The sequence below is a fragment of the Colletotrichum chrysophilum genome (genome assembly GCF_026319265.1).
Source record: "Colletotrichum chrysophilum strain AFK26 chromosome Unknown scaffold_129, whole genome shotgun sequence".
Lineage (NCBI taxonomy): Eukaryota > Fungi > Ascomycota > Sordariomycetes > Glomerellales > Glomerellaceae > Colletotrichum > Colletotrichum chrysophilum.
In genome coordinates this window covers 110,002-130,917 of record NW_026517416.1, presented here as the reverse complement: position 1 = coordinate 130,917, position 20,916 = coordinate 110,002, and the positions used below count along the sequence as shown (strand labels likewise).

Genomic DNA, 20,916 nt, shown 5'->3' with positions numbered 1-20,916 from the left:
GGAACTAGGGACGGATAGAACACATAGTGGCCCTCGGGCAAGATCTGGAGGACGCTAGGAAGAGGCGTGTACTACAGAGTATATAGCTAGATCCTGCGGCCCTCCACGCCACATACCCTTCGGGAGGTCTGCCGCAAGGGCGGCTGCGCCCTTGCCGCCATGGCGTTAAAAAAAAAAAAAAAAAAAAAGAAATCTCGCCGCTGGGCCATGCATCTAGTACGCCGACCTTGATGGGAATGACCACGTCGATGAACACTACACCTTGGAGTCGTTCAATAATAAGGGGAGAACGTCGCTTAAGCCGTCTTGCGGCGTGGCTGACCGGACAGGCGACGACGGTCGTGTTACCAGCCCCAATCTTCCAGTCCAGCCGGGATCTGATGAAGATGACGACACAAGCGGCGGTTCGGGTGGCGACCACACCCCTTACGTCCCAAATCCCAAGAATGATAACCCCCTTCCGACCAGCTCAGATGCCTCAAAGTATACAACCATTGAGCAGCTGGAAGCAAAAGCGGGATTGATCGACCTCTGGTGTGGACCGCAATATACCATCACTATCCTGCTTCAGATTCCCCAAGACTCGTTCGCTCGCTATGACGAGATCATGGCCAGCGGCTACTACAAGTACTTCAAGATTCACGCGGACTATCTCGTCAGCAATGCATGGTCGGCCCTCCGCAACTTCATGCTCATACACAGCGACGAGTACTTCAACTGCAAGATCACCGAGGAGACAACCTGTTGCAACGTATGCAAAGCGGAGGGCGTATCTTGCCACAACTCAGCCATGTCCTCCCGACTATTCACAACGAGATATGAACAGCAATGACGAGAACACGACATACTGAAGTCTATGCAGCGACAAAGAGGGCGATTTCTGGGACGCGGCAGCCGCAGAAGTCGGTGCCCCCAGGGAAAAGATGAGCATTGTCAAGTTACAGTCGGTCGGCATGTTGGACTCGTCATGCTCCATAGATTCCGTCTATAATGGCATAGAGCACATGACAGCCTCCTGCTACTACCGGAACTTTTGGTTTGACGCAACTCAAGTTGACGGGTTCAACACGGACGATGTCACCAACCCGAAGACCATTCTCAACAAGGCCCTCATTCCATGGGCGGCTCAACTCTCGCTTCTGCTGGTCTGAAATCTTTGGGCCGAGCGTTTGTGGTCATCGGCGAGGGCGCAGGCATCGGACTGGGAATTTACGACATGGTTCAGACGCCGTCAGCGATCCCTCTCGACCTCTTCGGAATTCTGTTCAGCGTCAAGGGTATCCGCGACGTCAGTAACGCCCGTAAGGCTGCCTTAACCCGATGTGCAATGCCTCACGCAGACATCGCTCGAATTAGCACAAAGGCCGCTGCCAAACTGGAACAAATCTCTTAGGTGAGTAGCAGGAATGCTCGGGGTTGGATGTGCCTAGGTTCGTTACAACTAGAGTTTAATTTGCCTGCCCCATGAAATCAACGTGTCTTGAAGCCGGTTCGGACCTGCTTCAAATTTGATCAATGAAGACAGATTGATACGATGAATTACTTACGGAGTGCTGGTCGACTGTACGTAGAGACTGGCTGGAAAAGGTCAGAAACGAGAGATGCAAGGGTGGCGAAAGGGCTAGATTCATTGACCCCTAGGGAATAGTTACCTTCCAAATACCATTTCCGAAGCTCCCCCTGAATCTGAAGTCTTGCAGACACTTCTGAACCAGACACTGCGGTTGTTGAAACCAGTGTCTCCAGCGAAATTCCCCAAGCGAGTGAGGCTCGTCGCCACTGCCCTTGCCATACTGCCCATACCATCCTCACCCACGCCCTATTTCCTCTTCGTATTTCCTTCTTCTCCTTTCTGTCCTTCTCGCGTTGTTCTCAATGATTGCTGAAGAATATTCGAGAGCACCAATGTGCGTCAATCCGGGCATCAAGATTCTGATCCGTATAGAGAAACCGGATCTCACCAGATGCACTTCAGATTTCTCAAACAGTGTAGCGGAAACCCGGCTCGTTGTCTCCCAGTTCATGGATCTCCTCCTGTGTTTTTCCATCTGACCAGCAGTTTCTCTTGCCTTGCTCGCGTTTCTGGTTCTCTCTACTGAGTAGTGCCATCATCATCAGACTCCCCACACACAGACAGAGGGCCATGAACGCTATGACAATGGCATGGCCCTCAATGAACAACGGAGGGTGGCGGTAAGTGAACGAGCTGAGGATACCGCTGAGATTTCCCCATCCAATGACAAACCCTAATACCACGCCGCGCTTGTACACTCCCTGGGTGTTGTTTGCGATCCAGGTGATGGTGTTGCTGACGCATGGGTACAGACCCATCACCCCCAGACAAGTGCCGATGTACTTGATCTTAGGGCTATCCGCCGCAAGGATCGTTGAAAAGCCGGCTATACCGACCATGCTCACGCAGACGTTGCAGATACCACGCACCTTGAACTTATCGGCTAGCCATCCCATGAAGACCGTAAACACCGCGGCGGCGGCGTAGGGGGGCACCGTCCAGAGTTGAGATTGAATCGTGCTAGTGTTCAAGCCAAGATCGTCGATGATCGTCGGCAGAAAGAGGGTGACTGCGAACAGAGGCATGTCGCAGCCCATGTAAATCGCCATCGACATCCACGTCTTCCAATCGCGCATGGCCTGCCAAAAGTACAAAGTCTTGAAGACTTCGCGACGGGCGGAGGCTTGCTGGTCTCCATCCAAACGGCGAAGGAGACGCTGTTTGTCCTCATCGGATAAGAACTCGGCCTCATCTGGAAAGTCATGAACCATCCAAAAAGATGCGACTCCGAAGACGAAGGTCAGAAGGCCCTCGATAATGAAAATCCAAGACCATCCGCGGAGGTTGCCAACTCCGTCCATATGTTGGATTCCTGCCGCGAGCGCACCGCCGAACGATCCGGAAAGCGCGGCTGCCGAGAAGAAAATGGCCTTTGCATATTAGCAGAGAGTGCCAAAAGGAACAACGAACCTTACAGCTCGGAGACCGAATTCGTCTCGACGATACCAGCACGAAAGATAGTAATTCACCCCGGGGAACATGCCAGCCTCAGTGAGTCCTAAGAACCACCGCCCCGCCATCAACCCACTCCAATTGTACACAAATCCCATGAGGGTCATACAGGTTCCCCAAAGCATCCTGCCTTGTCAGTATATACAGAAAGGATATGACGTGTTGATGGGAGTCTCTGACATACATCGTGACCGGAATGAAAATAGATGGCCTGTGTTTTTTGAGTAGGATATTCGTCAACGGCTCAAATATAGAGTAAGAGACAAAGAATATGGCTAGAGCGGCATTGTATTGTCCGTCACTGAGCTCCAGGTCCTTGTTCATGCCCGCGATCTTTGCGTTGCCGATGTTCGTGCGGTCGAGAAAAGCAAGGAGGTAGAGGATACACAGCTCAAAAATGTGTAAGTCATTGCGTTTTCTCTGTGGGGAGAGACTCTACCCATGGGATGAGCTTCCAGTCCAGACGTCGCAGCAACCTGCGCTCCTAAAATCCTGTCAATTAATTGAAAGAACATGTGAATTCTAAAACTCATTACCGCAGCTTTCTCTTTCGCCTCTTCCGCGGCTTGCCGCTCCGCTTCGCCGAGATCCGCATCGGGGTTGGAAGGAACGCCAGCGTTCGACACATGTCTAGCGGTAGCTTTTTCGTTGTCGGCCGCAGCTTTGGCGGCCGTAGCTTTGTCGCCCTCATACTCTTGAAAGTTGACGCCGCGTGCCGGGTCCCAGACCAGGTTGATGTCCATTTCGTTGGGATTACACACTCAATCAACGGTGATCGAATGGTCAGTGGTTTGCGCGACCAGTATCTTTGTGGATACTAGAAGCGGTATCCGACATCGTCGAGATTGGATCAGCAACTTTGAGCACAATAATTCATGACGAATGGCAGCATTCTTATACCTGTCATTCCCTACCAAAACTATACACAACCAGAGAGGTTTTCCCAACCAACAATTGTCATGCACTCCAGAGATTAACCAGCGACGGCTTGAACTCAGTACATCTTGAACTTAATAACTTACGCCCTACACGCTCGATCTAATAAGAAGATCACCAGACGAGCTTCTGAGGAGTCCTCGCAGGCCATACATGAACTTGTAGTCGGCACTTCACTGCGGCATTTCTCAGGTGAATTTTCAAGTGCAGTCGCCCTGTCTGAAGTAATTTTCCATGAAATATCAGCATGTCGACACACACAACCTCTAACTACATCCGTCGATGTTGACGGAGGTGATGGAGCAGGAGAACGTGGGCTTATCTATCAAGGTAGCCCCGGGTCACGTTGCTGTCACTTTGAAATCGTGGGGTCATACGTCGAAAAGGACAACGTCTTTTTAACTGTTTTCTGACATGTGACGGCTGATCGAAAGGTCCAGCCTTCGGTACTCCGCCTTTTGTCGCACTCTAAGCATTCTTCATATGGCCACGTTTCCAGCCTTTAAACCTGTGCACCGTCCCCCAATCTCCGTGGGGTGCACGCCTCGCCAATGTCCCACAAATTCAAAATTGAAAGTCGGCATTTCCTTTCGATTGCGAACCCATATATATTCGTGACTGCACTCGTCTGGCCGTTGTGATGCTGTGATCTGGCCACATCGAGGCTAACGCCATCTTTTAACTGAGGTGGATGATCGGGTCAGATTGCGACACAATAGAGTGAATCACCACATTTCGAAAGCACCCTGCAGTAATGATGTGGTCATCCAGCCACGTCTGTTCTCATTGGCTGGGCAATCAGTCAAATGGAGGCTGCCTTGTGGCGGGAACCGCGTGATTCACGCAAGCTGTGATCTGATTGCAACATACTTGGATGACGAACATCCATTTCATACCGTCTGTCTCCGGATACCCTTACGGCCAGCAATACTCGTTTCGGAACGGAACCACAACATCTCAATTTCCGACCGCGAAGCCTTTCCATCGACTCATTGTTCTTAAACACCGTCAAGGCCAAAGCTTCAATGTAAATGACAACTTTGTGCTCTATGTGAAGCGGAACATTTCCTCCTTTATGCACCATGGCGACCATGGCGCCAATAATTTCGCCTCGCCAAGTTATCGCGGCAATTTTACCCCACTCCCGACCGTTTGCATCCAGAGTCTCAGAGGGCATCCAGCCTTGCAGGTCGCCGAAGGTCGCCGCCACCGTTCTTGGTTCCCGATCGGCGAATAAAACGGTGGCGCAACAGTCTCCGAGAACTGGCTTCTCGCTGCCAGGCCAAAAGGGAGAGCCCTTACGCGCAGTAAATATTGCCAATCACAACGGTGCCGGCCCTTCTACAAATATTGGCGCCCCACGGGTCTTTGGATTTGATGTTGACGTCTCTAGGAACCGTGAATTCAGGTGGTGCGTACGTGTCGTGGCACTAATTCGGTTAGCAACCAAGTTTGGTTTGGAAAGGTGACAAACTCACACAAAACGTGTGTAAGCCCTGGCGTTCACAATCTCCATTGCCTTCATAACCGTGGTCACACTGCATAACGACAGCGTTTGCTAGGACAGGGAGCAGAGAGAGTATGGTGAGCTTCATTGTGAGTTAGCGACAGACTTCCGACGGTCGTGGGTGTGAAGTGTTGAAGATACGGATGATAGTGTGGTGTGCTGTGGTGGCTTAATTATGGGCGTGAGATTTCAAGTTATCATATATGTTCGTTCAATAACAGTCTTCGTTGAGCTACCTACAACCAGAAAGTGCAAGTCGTTAACAATGTCTAGCAAGTGTAAAGCGAGACCGAGGAGTTTAATTTGTGGTTCCGTTGATCCTTATTACCCGTTATCAAGTACGATGTACGATTATCGGCGAATCCGCATTGACACCGCTGCAACTGGAGTCGCTGGCGCCTAGGCAGGTTGGAAACAGTGTGCTCATTTACGTAGGTGAGACGGACCTCCTACCCCTGAGAAGAATTCGTCATCTTCGCTTTCATGATCATATTGTGCGGACGAGTCAATCAATACAGCCATATTAAGCATCCCGTACAGCTTAGCTATTACGAACTTGCTACCATTTAGCCGAGGTCACTGAAAGACAAGATCCTGTCATATGACCTTGACGGAACTTCATACTCAGACTACTTCCAACTTAAGAGGCCTTCAAAACATATTCCCGTTAATGTGAGAGAAAAGTCCTGTAACACTTGTCTTTCTGTTTGATCGGGTTTTCGTCATGTGCTTTGGAAAGTCCCCTCCGGTCAGCTCTACCAATCCCGAGACACGACTCCCCGGTGCCGCATTTTCCCATTTCGAAGCTTTTCCATGGCCTCGTTGATCCCGTTCTCCGTGAAAGTAAAAGACTCTATGACAGGAAGCACCTTGTGTACGGCCGCAAACTCCAACATTTCCTGGTGCAAAGGAGGCGAGCACGGCAGACTACCGCGAACCGAAATCGCATTCATCACCAGATCCATGTACGAGACTTTCAAATCCTCCGGGTCAACCGTCATTGCGAAAATGACTCCACCTCGCCGAAGCATCGGAATAATAGCCTTCCAGTCCGGCTGTTGGGAACCAGCGAGCATGATGACATCCAGCAGCTTCAGCCCTTCGGGGTTGCTGCCGCACTTCGCCCCGCTCAGACAGACGAATTCAAAGGCGCCGAACCTCCGAGAGTCGGCCTCCTTGCCCGGGGAGTGGGACATTGCCACCACATGGCCACCCATTTGTTCGGCGAACTGGATGGCCAGGTGGCCGAGGCCACCGACTCCCAGGACGCCGACGCGAGAGCCATGATGGATCTGGGCGGCTTTAAGTGCAGAATACACAGCGGCGCCGGCACACATCAACGGAGCTGCTTGTGCAGACGAGATGGAATCTGGGACCTTGAATAGAAAGGACTGGTTCCTTACAGCGTGAGATGCAAAGGAGCCTTGGTCCAGGTTCGACATGCCATACAGCTGGCGCTGGTCGCAGTAGACGTGCTCCCCGTTCCAGCAATAATGGCACGATCCACAGCTTCCATGGCAATAGCCCCATCCAACACGATCGCCACTGCAATGACAGTCAGCACCAGAACTTTATTCACAAAAGCTCTTGATGACCACTTACATCTGCAGATCTTTGACTGCTCCGCCCACTCTTTCGACCACGCCGACCCCCTCGTGGCCGAGGACCATGTCCTGGGTCTTGTAATGTTCATCCGTACCACATAGCCCGGAGTGGGTAATTTTGACAAGAACTTAATCAGGTTTCAGGCTATTCTTGTATGCTGTAATGTGGTGTTCAACAACCTTTCCGTTGGCGGAACCTTTGTACACGGTAGTGGTGGACATGGTGGATGGCTTGTTTTGAAAAATAATTATTTGCGAATAAGTAATTGGTAGTAGATCGATAACACAAAAGGCTTCTGACCTCGATATTCTCTGAAGTACTCAGGCATCTTTATATTCACAGTAGCTATTCGAACACGATAGCCTCGGAAAACACTTGTCATGTCGCATGGAATCGTTTCGTCGCTTGATGCCCTCACCCCCAGCACCGTGCCCGACAATGACACAGAGCAGTGGACCGAAGATCAACGGAGGTCCCCCACATGCTGTCAAACTGGCGAATGATTGCCTAGACGTGGCCCGAGTTCTTGCAAGGCCTTTGTGACTCGCGACAACCCGATGCTCTCGGACCCGGATCGCAGTCGCCCGATTGGTCACTTTGAAAGCAGGTTGCTTTTGAACTGGCCAACAGAAGAGTTCGTGAACATCGCCATCTAAAATCGAGCCCATGGTGTGGGTTGACAATACCGTGGCGATGAAGTTTCGGGATTATATGAGAAAGAATTATCGCGTATGTGGATAGATAAAAGAGGGCATAAAAGGGCTCATCTACGACGGCTCGAAGCTCAATCCTGTCGTGACATCCAGAGACATATTCTTCAAACTATTCCAAACTACACGCCATACCATTTCACAATCGCCCGGCATGTCTACAGAAGAAGAGCAAACCAACATCAACGTCATTGCCGAGTACTTTGCCGAGTACTGGGGCAAAGGCAATGCGGACATCGTGGACAAACTCTGCGTGGATAACTTTGTGATCAACTACCCCATGCATGGCCCCCGACACGGAAAGGAAGCAGCGAAGAAGATGCTTCGGGAGTTCAAAGAGGTAATTGTTATTTTCTAAAACCTTCCCATTCAAAATTTCCAGTTCTGATACTCTGTGTAACAGGCATTTCCCGACATCTCGTTCCATGCCTACCAGCACCCTCTCATCGCCAGTGGTCCGTACGTCGTTGGCCGATGGATTGGTGGAGGAACGCACAATGGTGTGGCTTTTCATGACCTGGCGGTCGGTGCACTGGACCAGCCTAACACGGGCAAGAAGATGTACTTCTCAGGCACGACGATCTTCACGCTGGAAAATGGAAAGATTGTGGACGAGACGGGGGAGGAAGGGGCTCTGACGGCTCTTCAGCAGCTAGGACTTGTTCAGGGACCGAATTCGGGGAAGGAGATCAAATATCTTCATGAGTGATTGGATTGAACATCATATCAAGTTGGACGGTTGTAGGCCGATGTTACTAGCGCAATATTACAGCCCAGGCATTCTCTCCACAGCACTGACTCAGCCCCTGTGAAACCATAAAGAGCGTCCACGCCCCCAATGTCTGTCGTTGACTTTGCACCACTACATTCGCCATGCCTCTGCAACCACACAACGCCTGCCTCTATCATGGCCTTCACAACTGACAAGACACGCTGGCAAGCTCTCTGCAATAGAACACCCGCCGCTCACGCATCATTCATCTACGGTGTCCTCACCACTCGCATTTTCTGTCGTCCAACATGTCCAGCACGCCTTGCACGCCGAGCCAACGTTGTCTTCTTCGACGCCGCTGAAGACGCCGCCCGTGCAGGCTTCAGGGCCTGCAAGCGCTGTAAACCAGACTCGGCAACCCCCGAACGACCCAACCAGGAGGTGGTCCAGCGAGCGTGCGCCATCATACGGGACCATAATGGCGAAGTCACCCCGACAGAGGCCGCTAAGCTGGTTGGGCTGTCTTATCGATACTTTCATGGTATATTTAAAGAGGTCACCGGTGTGACGCCGGCGCATTTCGCCAGGCAGTGTAGAGAAGCGCAACTCGGAGATGCAGTAGGGTCTGCGAGTTCAAACACGCCGCGGACCGCGACTTCGAGGGACACAGCAGCGATGCCTAACACGAGCATTGAACTGTGTACGAACAACAGCCTAAACCTGGCAGAGGGCGGCTACAGAGAAAGTTCATCAGAAAATCCCGAATTAGAAAAGGAGTTGGATTTAATTTGGCGAGAAATGTGCCAGGATGACGGTCACGCTCTATGGGATCAGGTAGACGAGACTCTCCATGGCGAAGTGCCCTGGAACCTGTCGCTATCAGGTGTTTATCAGGTGAACGACGTAGACGTCATAGATTCCGAATGGATAATATAGAATATTAGTCTGTAGACTTAGGGCCCTCTTCTAATCCCTGTTAGCTGCGACGTCTCGCGATACCATGTGCCTGGGTCGCTTTGAAAGCCGGGAGCTGATGCCGGCCCGGCCCAAAGAAGGGGGGGCGGGTGGCTCCCAGATGGTAGGCAACCTGGTAACAAGTCGACGCTATGTGGTCCTGGAAGTGCACGTATGGGTAAGTTCCCGTATCAAACATCACCTATGTCTTGGCCATTACGAACTTGCTACTGTTTGGCTGCGATTACTGGGTGACAAGTATGGTAGTCTCAAAGGAACTTCGTAGTCAGAGTTCTTTTTTTCTTGGGAGGGATTCGAAATTTTGCCGCATTAGTGCGAGCCGAAAATCCTTTGATATCTCCGTATATGTTTCTCATGTGCTCTGGAAACCCAAGGCCACCTCCTTTCTTTACATTGAGGCCATCTCGGATTGGTTATCATAAAGGGTGGGGCGTAATCGGGCCGCCAAGGACTTGACGGCCCGGGAGTAAAGTGGACACCCGGATGTCCACGGGTAGGCCCCAGGTCCATCGCAGGCTATCGGAACGGAATATCTATCCGGCAGATTCCGATAAAATCCCGTCCCGCCTGCATTGTAGATCGCTGACTCATCCCTCAGCCGGTCCCAATCGGCGACAAGCCCCTCCAACCAGCTAATCCCCGAAAGACGAAGCGCTTTCGCCGGACTCATCTGACGTGAGAACTTCTTCCCCTTGCTCAAAGCCGATGAGCATCTAAATCACTATCACTTCACGTGATGATGAATTTCAACAAGCAATATTAAGCCTCAACCTACCCGTCTCACTCTCACCTGCATCTACCGACAGGGATATCTCTCAAAAGTGAGGGGCACTCACTCCTCATCCCACCTTTCATCCCACCACCTCAACGACCCCTGCCATCTCAAGCAATGGCCAAGCGCGTGTGCATCGTCGGTACATACCCCCCGAATTCCCCGTCCCCTTCCGTGCCCCGGCCCGGTCCGGCACTCTAACATGCTCCGTCAGGCGCCGGCCCCTCCGGCCTCGTCGCCGCAAAGACGCTCCTCCACAACACCCCCGCCGGTGCCTTCACCGTCACAATCTACGACGCCCAGTCCCGCATCGGCGGCCTCTGGCCCACCCGCCGCGACGACGCCTCCGGCCTCGTCCACCCGCTCATGGTCGCCAACCAGAGCCGTCACACCGTCCAGTTCAGCGACCTCGCCTGGAACCCCGAAGAGCCCGAGTTCCCCCGCGCCTGGCAGATCGGCCGCTACCTCGAGCGCTATCTGGACCGCTACAAGGGCGCCAACGTGAAGCTCGGTCACCGCGTCGTCAAGACGGACCTCGCGAGCGACGGCACGTGGAAAGTTACTGTCAAGTCCGACGCCGGCGGCGAGGAGACCAGCGTGTTCGACTACCTGCTCGTCAGCTCCGGCTTCTTTGGCAAGCCCATCGTTCCGGACGTTGCGGGGAAGACGGATGTTCCCGTCATTCACAGCAGCAAGTACCGCGATCTGCAATCTCTCTTCCCTGATGGAGTCAAAGACGGCGGTAAGATCTTGGTCGTCGGCGGCCAGATGTCCGGCGTCGAGATCTCCGGCACCATCGCGACACATCTCTCCGCTGCGGTGAACGCGCCCGACCCGGTCCCGGTCCCGAACGCAGACAAGCTGTCGGTTCATCACCTCGTCCAGCGGCCCACCTGGGTCTTCCCGCTGTACACGACTCCAAAGGTACCCCGCCTCCCCTCACGCTCATATCTCTCTCAACTGACACGTTCCAGCCTGGCTCTCCAGCAGCCCCCTTCCTGCCCCTGGACTTCCCATCTTACAACCTCAACAACCGCCCTCATCCCCTCCAAAACAGCCAAGGCCACATCACCCCCGAGGCCGCAAAGACAACGCACACAATCTACACCACCTCCCTCGGCCAGGACCAGTCCTCCTTCTCCCCCTCCGTCGCTGTCACGCCCTCCCACCACTCCGAGCCAGCCTACCTCGCCGTCTCAGAAAACTACATGGAGTTCGTCCGCTCCGGCCTCATCACAGTCTCCAACGGCAAACTCACCTCCCTCGCCAACACCACCGCCACAACCACAACCTCCCCCATCGAGAACATCGCCGCCATTATCCTCGCAACCGGCTTCGACCCCTCCCCCTGCCTCTCCTTCCTCCCCGCCCCGGTCCTCGAGACCCTCAAACACTCCCCAGACCACCCCTCCCTCCCCCTCGCCCTCTCCTTCCACGGCACCCACCTCAAAGACCTGCCCACCCTCGGCTTCGTCGGCTTTTACCGCTCCCCGTACTGGGGCGTCATGGAAATGCAAGCCCGCCTCCTCGCCGCCCTCTGGACCTCCTCCCCCGCCCCTCCTCCCGCGCTCTCAAACGCCCTCCTCGACGACGCCTCCGACTGGCGCACCGTCTCCCTCCGCGACGACCCGCGCTGCTCCCAGTTTCCCATGGGCGACTACGCCTACCTCATGCAGGAATTCGCCGCCGCCCTCTCCATCCCCATCTCCCCGGCCCCGACCCCGGCGACCCCTGAGCTGCCGCACAACAACAAGCCAATGGATATCCTCACCCCGGCGCGCTACCTCTCCCCGCTCGCCTCCCCCGAGGCCGAGGCCGAAGCCGCCGCCTCGCTGGCGCAGACGCACGACACTGCCGTCGCGGGGCTGACCACCCCGCGCTTCGTCGCCAAGGCCGTCTTCCGCAGTTTGCTGGGCACATGGTCCCTCGAGCGCTCCCTCACAAGCCGCCTGCCAACGCACCCCAGCGGCCACTTCAGCGGCACCGCGCAGTTCCTGCTGCGCGATAAGACCGCCGACGGGCTCAAGTGCGTGTCGGGCTCTGCGCCGGGAGAGGACCCTGAGGATGAAGGATTGGCGACGGAGTACCTCTACATCGAAGACGGGGAGTTCCGCGCCGATAACGGGCTGGTGTTTAGGGCTACGCGGCGGTACGTGTGGCGGTACGACGAGAAGAAGGATTGCATTAGTGTGTGGTTCGTCAAGACGGACGATGCGAAGAGGGCGGATTATCTCTTCCACGAGATCGAATTTTTGCCGCCCAAGGGAGAGGATGCGAAGGGATGGAAGGCGCAGGCTGGGCACCTCTGCATTGATGATTTCTATAATGTGAACTATGACTTCACGTTCCAGAGTGTGAATCTGAAGGAGTGGAATATTGGATATACGGTGAACGGTCCGAAGAAGGATTACACGATAGCCGGGGTGTATAGACGACAGACATAGACAGATGTTACAGCCGGAAGGATACTAGAATCGAATTGTATAGAAGCTTCGTTGTGAAAGAAGTTTCTCAGGTAGGTCTAGAGTACTATACGATTTGGTCCTGGCTATGAATGCTATTAACGATGCATACCTATGTGGATACTCAGACACAGTTCTCCGGTGTTCTCTCCATTACCCAAGGCAAGCCTCAACGTGGCTCAATGCCACCCGTGTGACTCCCAAAGCGTCTTCTGCAAACTGAACATGGATTCCAGGGCACGCCATCTCCTGCTCTTTCTCTCTTGGAAATCGGCAGAATCTCTTCCCTAACGGTCGGTTCGTAGAGGGTCGTGCGGAGCAGGCAGTGACGACTCTGGTTAAAGTCTCCGCCGCGGGTGCAGATGAGGTTTTGTCAACTCGCTAGTCGTCGACGTCCGGCATCAAGATGTCTCCGTCACAGTCAATCTCACGCAAGCTACCATCTGCTTGTATTGAAGCTCTTGTCATCCGTGGTTGCCTTCCGGTGTTGAGGGCCCAGCACCGCCCCTAGCCTTCGGCGCTGAAAGCCCAGATGAGCATGTCGGGACCAGAATCCACAGCTAGAGCTATGATACCGGAGCAGACATCCACATGTTGACAAGGAACATCGATTGGGAAGGAAAGGCTGTCGAGGGAGCTCGCTGTTGGATGTACGGTATCGTGCGCAGCGACGAGTAACAGAATCGACGATTTTGGCCACCACCATCTCCATTGTGCCACTGCTCCGTCGAGGTCTTCCAACGTGCCATAGAAGCTAATGTCACGTAACACGTCTGGCGGTATGGTGTAGCAGACGAGAAGTTGTTTTTCGACTTCCTGCGAGCCTTCATCAGTCGTATGTGTTGTTGGAAACACAGCAACAACACGCACGCCATGCCTGAGGTCGGTACTCGCGGCGTACACAGTTGGGGCAGTTGAGGTGGCGCCGACGGGTGGTCTGAACTGTGCTTTCCGTTGGAATCGCGCGGTGGAACCTCTTGGTGCGTCTGCGCCCAAACATAGTGTTTCGGTTTGAGGGTCCGTAAAAAGAACGTGTGAGCCATCACTCAGAGGAACAGCATGCGTGTTGACCCATGACTCAGCCGAACCGGACCATGATTGAAGGTTTTGTTCTCCGAGCCCGGGACTTTGACGTGGAGCAGTAGAAGTGAGTGGATTGGCAAGTTGCTCGGTGACTGTGTGAATACTGGTAATTGACGTCCTTGGCCCGGCAGCCGTTGTTTTGAGGCTATAGACAACGGCTGTTTCATCAAAGTGTTTGAACCTTGAGAACGCGTCGTAAATGGGATGTGTCGCAGGACCTACAGCGGTGGCTGAGCTGATGAGCCGGAGCCACAGCGACGTATCAACTCCAGATGCTTCGGAGGTGGGCGGAAGGAAGTACAGAAAGTCACTTTCTGTGGACAGAGGGAAGCGTCGAGCGAGGTCTTGGCCAGTTGGCTCGTCAACCTAGTGGAGCTCAACCGCAGACGCGCAGCCGAATGCTACACACTCGCGATGTGGACACATGGCAACAGAACGGGGCTGATCATCAGCGCCACCGACGCTGTAATAGACCCTTCGAAGAATTGGCGGTTCGCGCCACGCGTGCCATTGTTCGCAGACGCAATCCCCATCTGGGTTTATGTATGAAGGTTCCGCGTCGTTGTCTGAGTGGCCTAACGGAGCCTGGGATGAAGTAGTCTCCCAGTCAGATCTTTTGTGGGAAGATAGATCACAGACCAGACCAACCTGTTCTTCGATGAGAATACCAACGGTTTGTCTTCCGAGGCTGGCATCCATTGCGCAAGCGATGATGTTCGCAGGACACAAGATCCTCGCCACGGGCCTAGGTAGGCCTCTGGGGCGGGAGCTGTCCGCTAAGGCCGACTGTGCCCAGCGGGAGCGACAAGGCTCACATCGGTGATCCAGCTCGTAGATGTCGAGTGTTTTGTTGTGGCTAGCCATCAAGAACCGACCACACACACTGGTGCTGAGTTGATATGCACCTGTACCCTCTCGAAAATCCGAAAACAGCGTTTGGCCTACCTCCACAAAAGCGGGCTGCTCGCTGGAGTACTGGCAGCAGAGAGTGCATTCCCTCGATAGCCATTTCGACATTGTCCATATTTCATTGACATATTGTTTTCGTTGAGAAAAGAGGCTGAGACCGAGAATGTCTTCGACACTTGACCACCAGCCGCCCCTTTTGAGCATCTGAACGAGGATGGATCTGTTGAGGCTTAACGTGAACCAGGAGCGACAGGTATGTCTCGCGGAGTTGAAGTCGCAGGGATGTAGGTAAAGGTAGATTTGGTGCAGTATCTCGACGGGAAGTTGCATGGGTGGTGCTTCGGCCGTCGCAGTGGTGCGGGTGTCGCCGCATTCGAAATCTAGCAGCTCAGGTAGCTCGCCATCCGCGGTGGTGAGGTAATGAATGATGGGAGAAGTCATGACGGATGTGGTATGTCAGAACGAATGTTGTTGGACGTGGAATAGAATTTGAACCCTCCGTCCTCTTCGAAGTCTAAAAGGATGATGCAGTCGACCAACGTTGTGGTGTCAGTTGGAGGATGATGTCGAACGAGGTGGGAATGAAAGTGGCATGAAAGATGGCGTCAAAGTCGAGCTGCCAAAAGCCGCCGCAGAAAGAAGGAGACACAAAACTCAAGACAAATTGCCAGCGCGAACGAAGTAGGTAGACCTTCAAAGGAAGGACATACTTGCCTGCCAAGATGCCCACTGGTGGGTGACTTGGGGAAAGAGCAAGTACTGCGCCGGGCCGCATGGCCCACTTTTCGTTCCTGAACACGGGGCCGAGCTGTTGCCGTCAAGGCCGTGAACGCCGAAAGTGCAGAGCCACTACACACAGAGGAGGCAAAAGATGGAAACCAACGAACCAGTCTGGGAAAGTTGGTAAAAAGGCAAAAAATGATCAGTGGGAGGCTTGAACTCCCGACCTTGGCATTACTCAACACGACGGATATTGTATTAGTACCACGCTCTAACCAACTGAGCTAACCGACCTCGATGGTTGTGGTGCTGCAAATATGCACTATGGAGGTAGCGGTGGATAGCCGCAGAATCACGAATTGCAACCTCAATGGACGGACCCCTCTCTCTGTTCCTTAATAGCTTCTGAGTTTCCAAGCGTCGAATGCACTGTTTGCCCGCGAGACGCTTCAGCGCACGCAACTCGTCCGCATCCCTCGTTGATTGCGAAAACGCCAGGGAGCGGTACCCCCAGCTCATCAGCATCCGTATCTGACATCTGCATAAACTGGCTGGTTTTATCTACGTACCGAGTCCCAAAGCGAAGGTGAACTTCTCTATGGCCTGCTGATTGACCTTGTAGTCGACCAGACACCAGATATGCCATATGTTACCTTGTCTAAACCGTTGCAAACTTCACGAATGACATGAGCAGTCTCTTGTCTACAGACAGCTAGCCTGCAATGCACGTTTGAATTCTCACTTGCAAGACTGAACAACGAAGGCCGTACCCGTCACTCCCTCAGGTGCATTGGTGATAGTAAGCTCACACGAGCTGCCCACCTCGTAGCTAACACTCCGCTGATCTGGAATCAGCACGCCGCCACCACCACGAGCCTGGGAGCAACCCCCAAACGACGATCCGCTGGTGGGGTCTTCAAACTGGACACGGCAGAGGGTTGCACCTGCTGCAGTGTGCACCTCCGCAGCATAGAGAGCCGCCAGCAGAAAATGCGCCCGAGCCATTACTGTAGCAAGTCAGGGTCAGATACATCCACCACACGAAGCAGGTATGAGAAGACTCACATACGAGATGGTGTAGATAACTGACTAGCTGACTGCAATGACCCTATGGCGGAACAGAAAGTCAGAGATTGGAGTTTGGCAAAAAGGCAACGCGCCAACGAGATACTGATGACAACAGTGACAGTTGTGACAATCTCGCTGGAGGTCCTTACCAGCGGCACTTATGGCATTAAATACTCTCACCTAGATCATCGGTTCGGTACACCTGCTGCTTCAATGCCACATTGCAAGCTCATCTCTTGTGGGGCGAGTTTGATGATTTCCATAAACAGCAGGATTCAGGTTGAACATCCGTAGTAGCGGTTCGCCACACTGCTAAGAGCTGAGGTTTACGGCCAAAAGTTGCGTCCAGCTTTCCTTGTCGCATGTCACACCGCGCCTCGTTTTGCTCCCCGACTTGTTGGTGATATTCACAGCTCCGCAGCAATCGCAATGAGAATCCTTGTCTGACTTACGGGTTAAAGAAGATGGTCGAGCCATATAACGGTCTGAGACCAAACTCCTATCAATGTACTGGTTGCTGTAGATAAGACCACGGCAATGTTAAGGTTTATCACAGCCCTGCCCCTCGGATATTCTGAGCCAAAAGCAGCAGGAAAATACCGACCACAGAAATAGCAAGCAGGCTTTTGTCTCAGCATACATGTACAGCATTCATTTATCTGCCCGGGCTGCGGCAGTCTGTCTGCAAAGGTTACTAGCGATCAATCTGTGATTTTCCAATCCGACGAAAGACTGTTGATCGATACCGCCACTTACTGTGTAATGATCCAATCAGTATCCCAGAGGGCCGGTCCATCAAGGACAGCCGACGAAAGGGTTCGTCTCAACAGTCTTGAGCGCTAGAATGTGAAAGCGAGTTTCTTCCATGAGTCAGATTCAAATTCCCATGTCATGTCTTGGCTGTTTGAGATCCTACCGGCCTGAGGCGGCGCGCCCGCTGATGCAGGATATCCGGCCACTTCTTGACAGCCAAACTCCGACAATAAGTGATTGCTAATGGACCTTTCACCTTGAATTGAGTACTTAAAAGGATTCACTTGCGCTTCATCCTCTCGAAACTTCAATCGTCCTCTAACACGTCTTGTCACCCACTCTATCAAACCATCCCTCCCTTTCATCTATTACTCACTTATACCGGGCTACAGTAGCCGTCGTTGACCGACGCTATGGCAATATCACAAAATGCAGTTCTCTACCTTGCTAGTGGTCCTCTTCGCAGGAATCGTCGTTGCAACCCCTGCCGTTGTCGAGCGTCAGCAGAACACTGTGGTACGTAACACATCTCACTGTTTTCACGATGATTACTATGACTAATGAGATATCTTGCAGTGCATCTCCTGCCGCGACGATTGCTTTCGCAGTAAAGGAAGCGATGCCAACTTCAAGAAGTGTCTAAACACCTGCAACAAGGACTTTGGATGCACGCTTAGTCGTTGAGAAGCTTGTAATAAGAGCGCAACGTATGGATACATTAGTTGTGCCTGAGATGCTGAATGACAGCTGACACTTGAAATCAGACACGTCTGCGGTTGGTAATGCGTGGTTAAGCTAGATTTAAGATGGTTCTTCAGTCAGGTTCAAAATTGCAAACTTACACCTAAACATTCTCGCTTCAGGTTTGCTGTGCGTGGTGGCTGCATAGGATGCCAACTTGAGAAATGAAAGCTGGCTGGGGATTTTACTTTGTAGCTGTATGATGAGGGGTGAAGACTCAAGAACCCGTTCGCGGACGACGAGGAAGATGAAGACGCCGACAGCGATGACGACGATAACGACGGTCACCACGGCTGTGGAGCAGCTGGTGCGGTGACGGGCGCGTGGGGTGCGTCGGGCCGGAGGTCTCGAGGAATCATTTTACTTCCTGCCATCACCGCCCCTGTTCTCAACTAGCATAACCGAGAATTGACAAGTTGGGCGACCAAGCTGGTCTCAAGTACTCCATGAGTGACTTTGTCGATGCTGCTTGTTAGGCTAATCGGAGCATCACAACGTCACAAGTTCTTGAGCTGCAGACATGACACATTTTTCAAAGATCTACCGCGCTGTGGGATTTGTGCAGTCAATAATAATGCAGGAACGGGAGTGCAAGATGTCCGCAAGGACCCGGGCGGAGGTACCCCGACTCTGGACTTCTCACGCCGAAAAGGTGGACCTTTCGGCCGAAGTTGAAGAGGTTTGCCGTGACATGCGGTTCTCCATGTCCAACAAGATTCCAGCAGACATTAATTCCTTCTTTAGTTCAAAGTGATCGGTCGCGGACTGTTTTTGGTGGTCGCGAGCCTTCCGTTTCGGTGCGGATGACGATGGGGGAAGGCACGTCGGGGCTCCGCTCCTGCCATTTGCTGACAGAACTTCGCGAACATTCCCAGACGGGAAAGCGGCGTTGGACTTTCCCCTCAACAACCCTAACACAACCATCGACGTCGACGCGCTTCAATCTACTTCCACCACTTGAGCTTTACAGCGAAAGTGGTCAAAGATCGCAGGCAGAGAACGCCCTTCTATCCGTTATGGGTCCGGTCCGGCAGTCTCCAGTGTACAGGTTAACTCGCAGGCTACCCCAAATTGGAACCTCACCGCGACCATCAAAAGCACACGTGCGGTATCGCGCCGCGGTACTTCGATGTCGGTAAAGACTTCATGGCGAGCCGCGCCGTCTCAACTGTCCATGCGCGGCCCTGTCCTCGCCATCGGTGGTGTGCCAGCGGTCCGGCCGGTCCGAGGCGATCAAGGTGAACGATTCAGGCGATTGTCGGCTCGTCGAAGGCACCCCGGTTGATCTGGCATGCGGTAAGCCGCCTCCCTCTCCTCGATACTGCTTGGCGTTGGCGCAAAGGTCGAACGTGACTGGCTGACATTCTCAAAAGGTGATAGAGCCAAGAGCAATCCCTCGTCATCCCGCCTGGGCGTGGTTAGCAAGATAAACTCTTTTAGATCTCAGCGTGCTAGCGGCACCGCAACGGCACCACCACCGCCGACCACGAGGCGCGGAGACGCGGGTACCGCAAGTCGCGAGCTCCGACTTTTAGACACGGCGCTCGCTCCACCAACACCCGCTGCCTGCAGCAGGGCAGCGATAGTCAACAGCCTTCCGAATCGAAAGCACCCATGACCACCAAACCCTTGGATCATCGATATCCGCGACAACGGTCTGGGTATTGGGCATCAACCACGAGAACCCAAGCCCGCGTAAACCTCCGAGTTTGGAAGCACCAACGCTCGCCATCCCACGCTATCCACACGCAAGCCCTTCACCTGCTTCGTCTCTCCCGCTGGATGCACTCCCCCCTCCGCTTATTACCATCCCGACAAACTCCCGCCATCTTGGCTCATCTCTCAGAGTGCGTTCTTGACCCCTGTTATCGTAAGATGCTCTGTCATCGAGCCCCTTGAAGGACGCGATAGTCCCTTTATCCACACACGATCTTATCCAGGCAACTGACAGTCTGCAGGCGGCCTCAAGCGATATCGGTCCTGTTCCAAAACCAAATCCCCTGATTAGTTCAATCCCCTCTTATTAACCTCTTGGTTATCTCGTGAGAGAAGGGATATGCAGTGGGCGTGCCGTACCAATGTTTCGTGCTGCAAGGTCCTTAGCAGCACACACGCCCAACACGCTCAGCAGCCAAACACCGAGCTCCAGGCTCGCTGATAACGGTAGCCGGACTCAGTCAGATCCCCACTTGGCTCCGCCGGGAATAATCACAAACCGCGATGCAATCAAAAAACCTTTTTGCTCCGTCTCCACTTACCGAATCTTCGTGCACCGTCCGCTCACAATCCTCGACACTCTTGTCCACATTGCCCGCTAGCGTTTGGCGTCAATCGTCCTTGGCATGGGAATAATCAAAGATGACCAACGCCCGCGAAATGGCGTCGCCCTAGGAGACGGAAGATGCCACGAGACGACGAAAAGTTTGTGTGCAAAGAAGCAGGGAAACGAAATCTCTGTGGCGGCCGGGGTGGACCCCTCCGTACCCGGGTCTCCGCTCTCAAGTGGATCCCATCTTTACCGGCTCCTGCGATCTGTGCGTCCCGGACGAAAGGGGGCTGCTCTTTGCTCTGCCAAACGGCCAACCGAGGATGACAGCGGCATCCCAGCCAGCTTCTTCGTCCCCAAACGTGAACCGGAATAGACTTCTCAAGTTCGGACGGAAGATCAGCCAGCGGCTTCGAGAAGGGAGAAAACAGGAGACACTCCATGTTGATCACTTGGCTCGAGTAAATGTTCGAGAGAAATGGGGAATCGTCGCAAGGAAAAACTCAGCAAATGGTTAAAAAATCATGACGACAACCCGAACTCATCCCGAGATTTCTCCCCCTGCTCAGCCCTGAGAGGGAACATGCCCCCAATCACCCGGGACCCCCGTCCAACCAAGCACGGCGCCACGGCGCTAGGCCCGTCCAGAGTCATTCCCTCTTATTCCCAGAC

At 53.4% G+C, this 20,916-nt stretch overlaps 4 protein-coding genes and 1 non-coding gene across 5 annotated transcripts; 3 read left to right on the top strand and 2 right to left on the bottom strand.

The window, feature by feature from the left end:
- Positions 1 to 607: 607 nt before the first annotated feature.
- COL26b_011100 (uncharacterized protein) lies at positions 608 to 1,151 on the top strand (the record flags this gene model as incomplete). Its single annotated transcript, XM_053183775.1, has 2 exons — positions 608 to 792; positions 863 to 1,151. The coding sequence occupies 2 exons, from the start codon at positions 608 to 610 to the stop codon at positions 1,149 to 1,151; spliced, it is 474 nt and encodes a 157-aa protein (XP_053032314.1).
- An 829-nt stretch (positions 1,152 to 1,980) lies between these two features.
- On the bottom strand, positions 1,981 to 3,768 carry COL26b_011099 (uncharacterized protein; the record flags this gene model as incomplete). The annotated part of the gene is made up of 2 exons (XM_053183774.1): positions 1,981 to 2,943; positions 3,562 to 3,768. The coding sequence occupies 2 exons, from the start codon at positions 3,766 to 3,768 to the stop codon at positions 1,981 to 1,983; spliced, it is 1,170 nt and encodes a 389-aa protein (XP_053032313.1).
- Positions 3,769 to 7,937: 4,169 nt separating this feature from the next.
- COL26b_011098 (uncharacterized protein) lies at positions 7,938 to 8,492 on the top strand (the record flags this gene model as incomplete). The annotated part of the gene is made up of 2 exons (XM_053183773.1): positions 7,938 to 8,123; positions 8,187 to 8,492. 2 exons carry the CDS (start codon positions 7,938 to 7,940, stop codon positions 8,490 to 8,492), a joined length of 492 nt encoding a protein of 163 aa, XP_053032312.1.
- A 1,867-nt stretch (positions 8,493 to 10,359) lies between these two features.
- On the top strand, positions 10,360 to 12,686 carry COL26b_011097 (uncharacterized protein; the record flags this gene model as incomplete). Its single annotated transcript, XM_053183772.1, has 3 exons — positions 10,360 to 10,384; positions 10,457 to 11,166; positions 11,217 to 12,686. The coding sequence occupies 3 exons, from the start codon at positions 10,360 to 10,362 to the stop codon at positions 12,684 to 12,686; spliced, it is 2,205 nt and encodes a 734-aa protein (XP_053032311.1).
- A 2,929-nt stretch (positions 12,687 to 15,615) lies between these two features.
- COL26b_011096 lies at positions 15,616 to 15,710 on the bottom strand. The gene has a single exon. It is a non-coding gene; the product is annotated as a tRNA-Ile (tRNA).
- Positions 15,711 to 20,916: the final 5,206 nt, after the last annotated feature.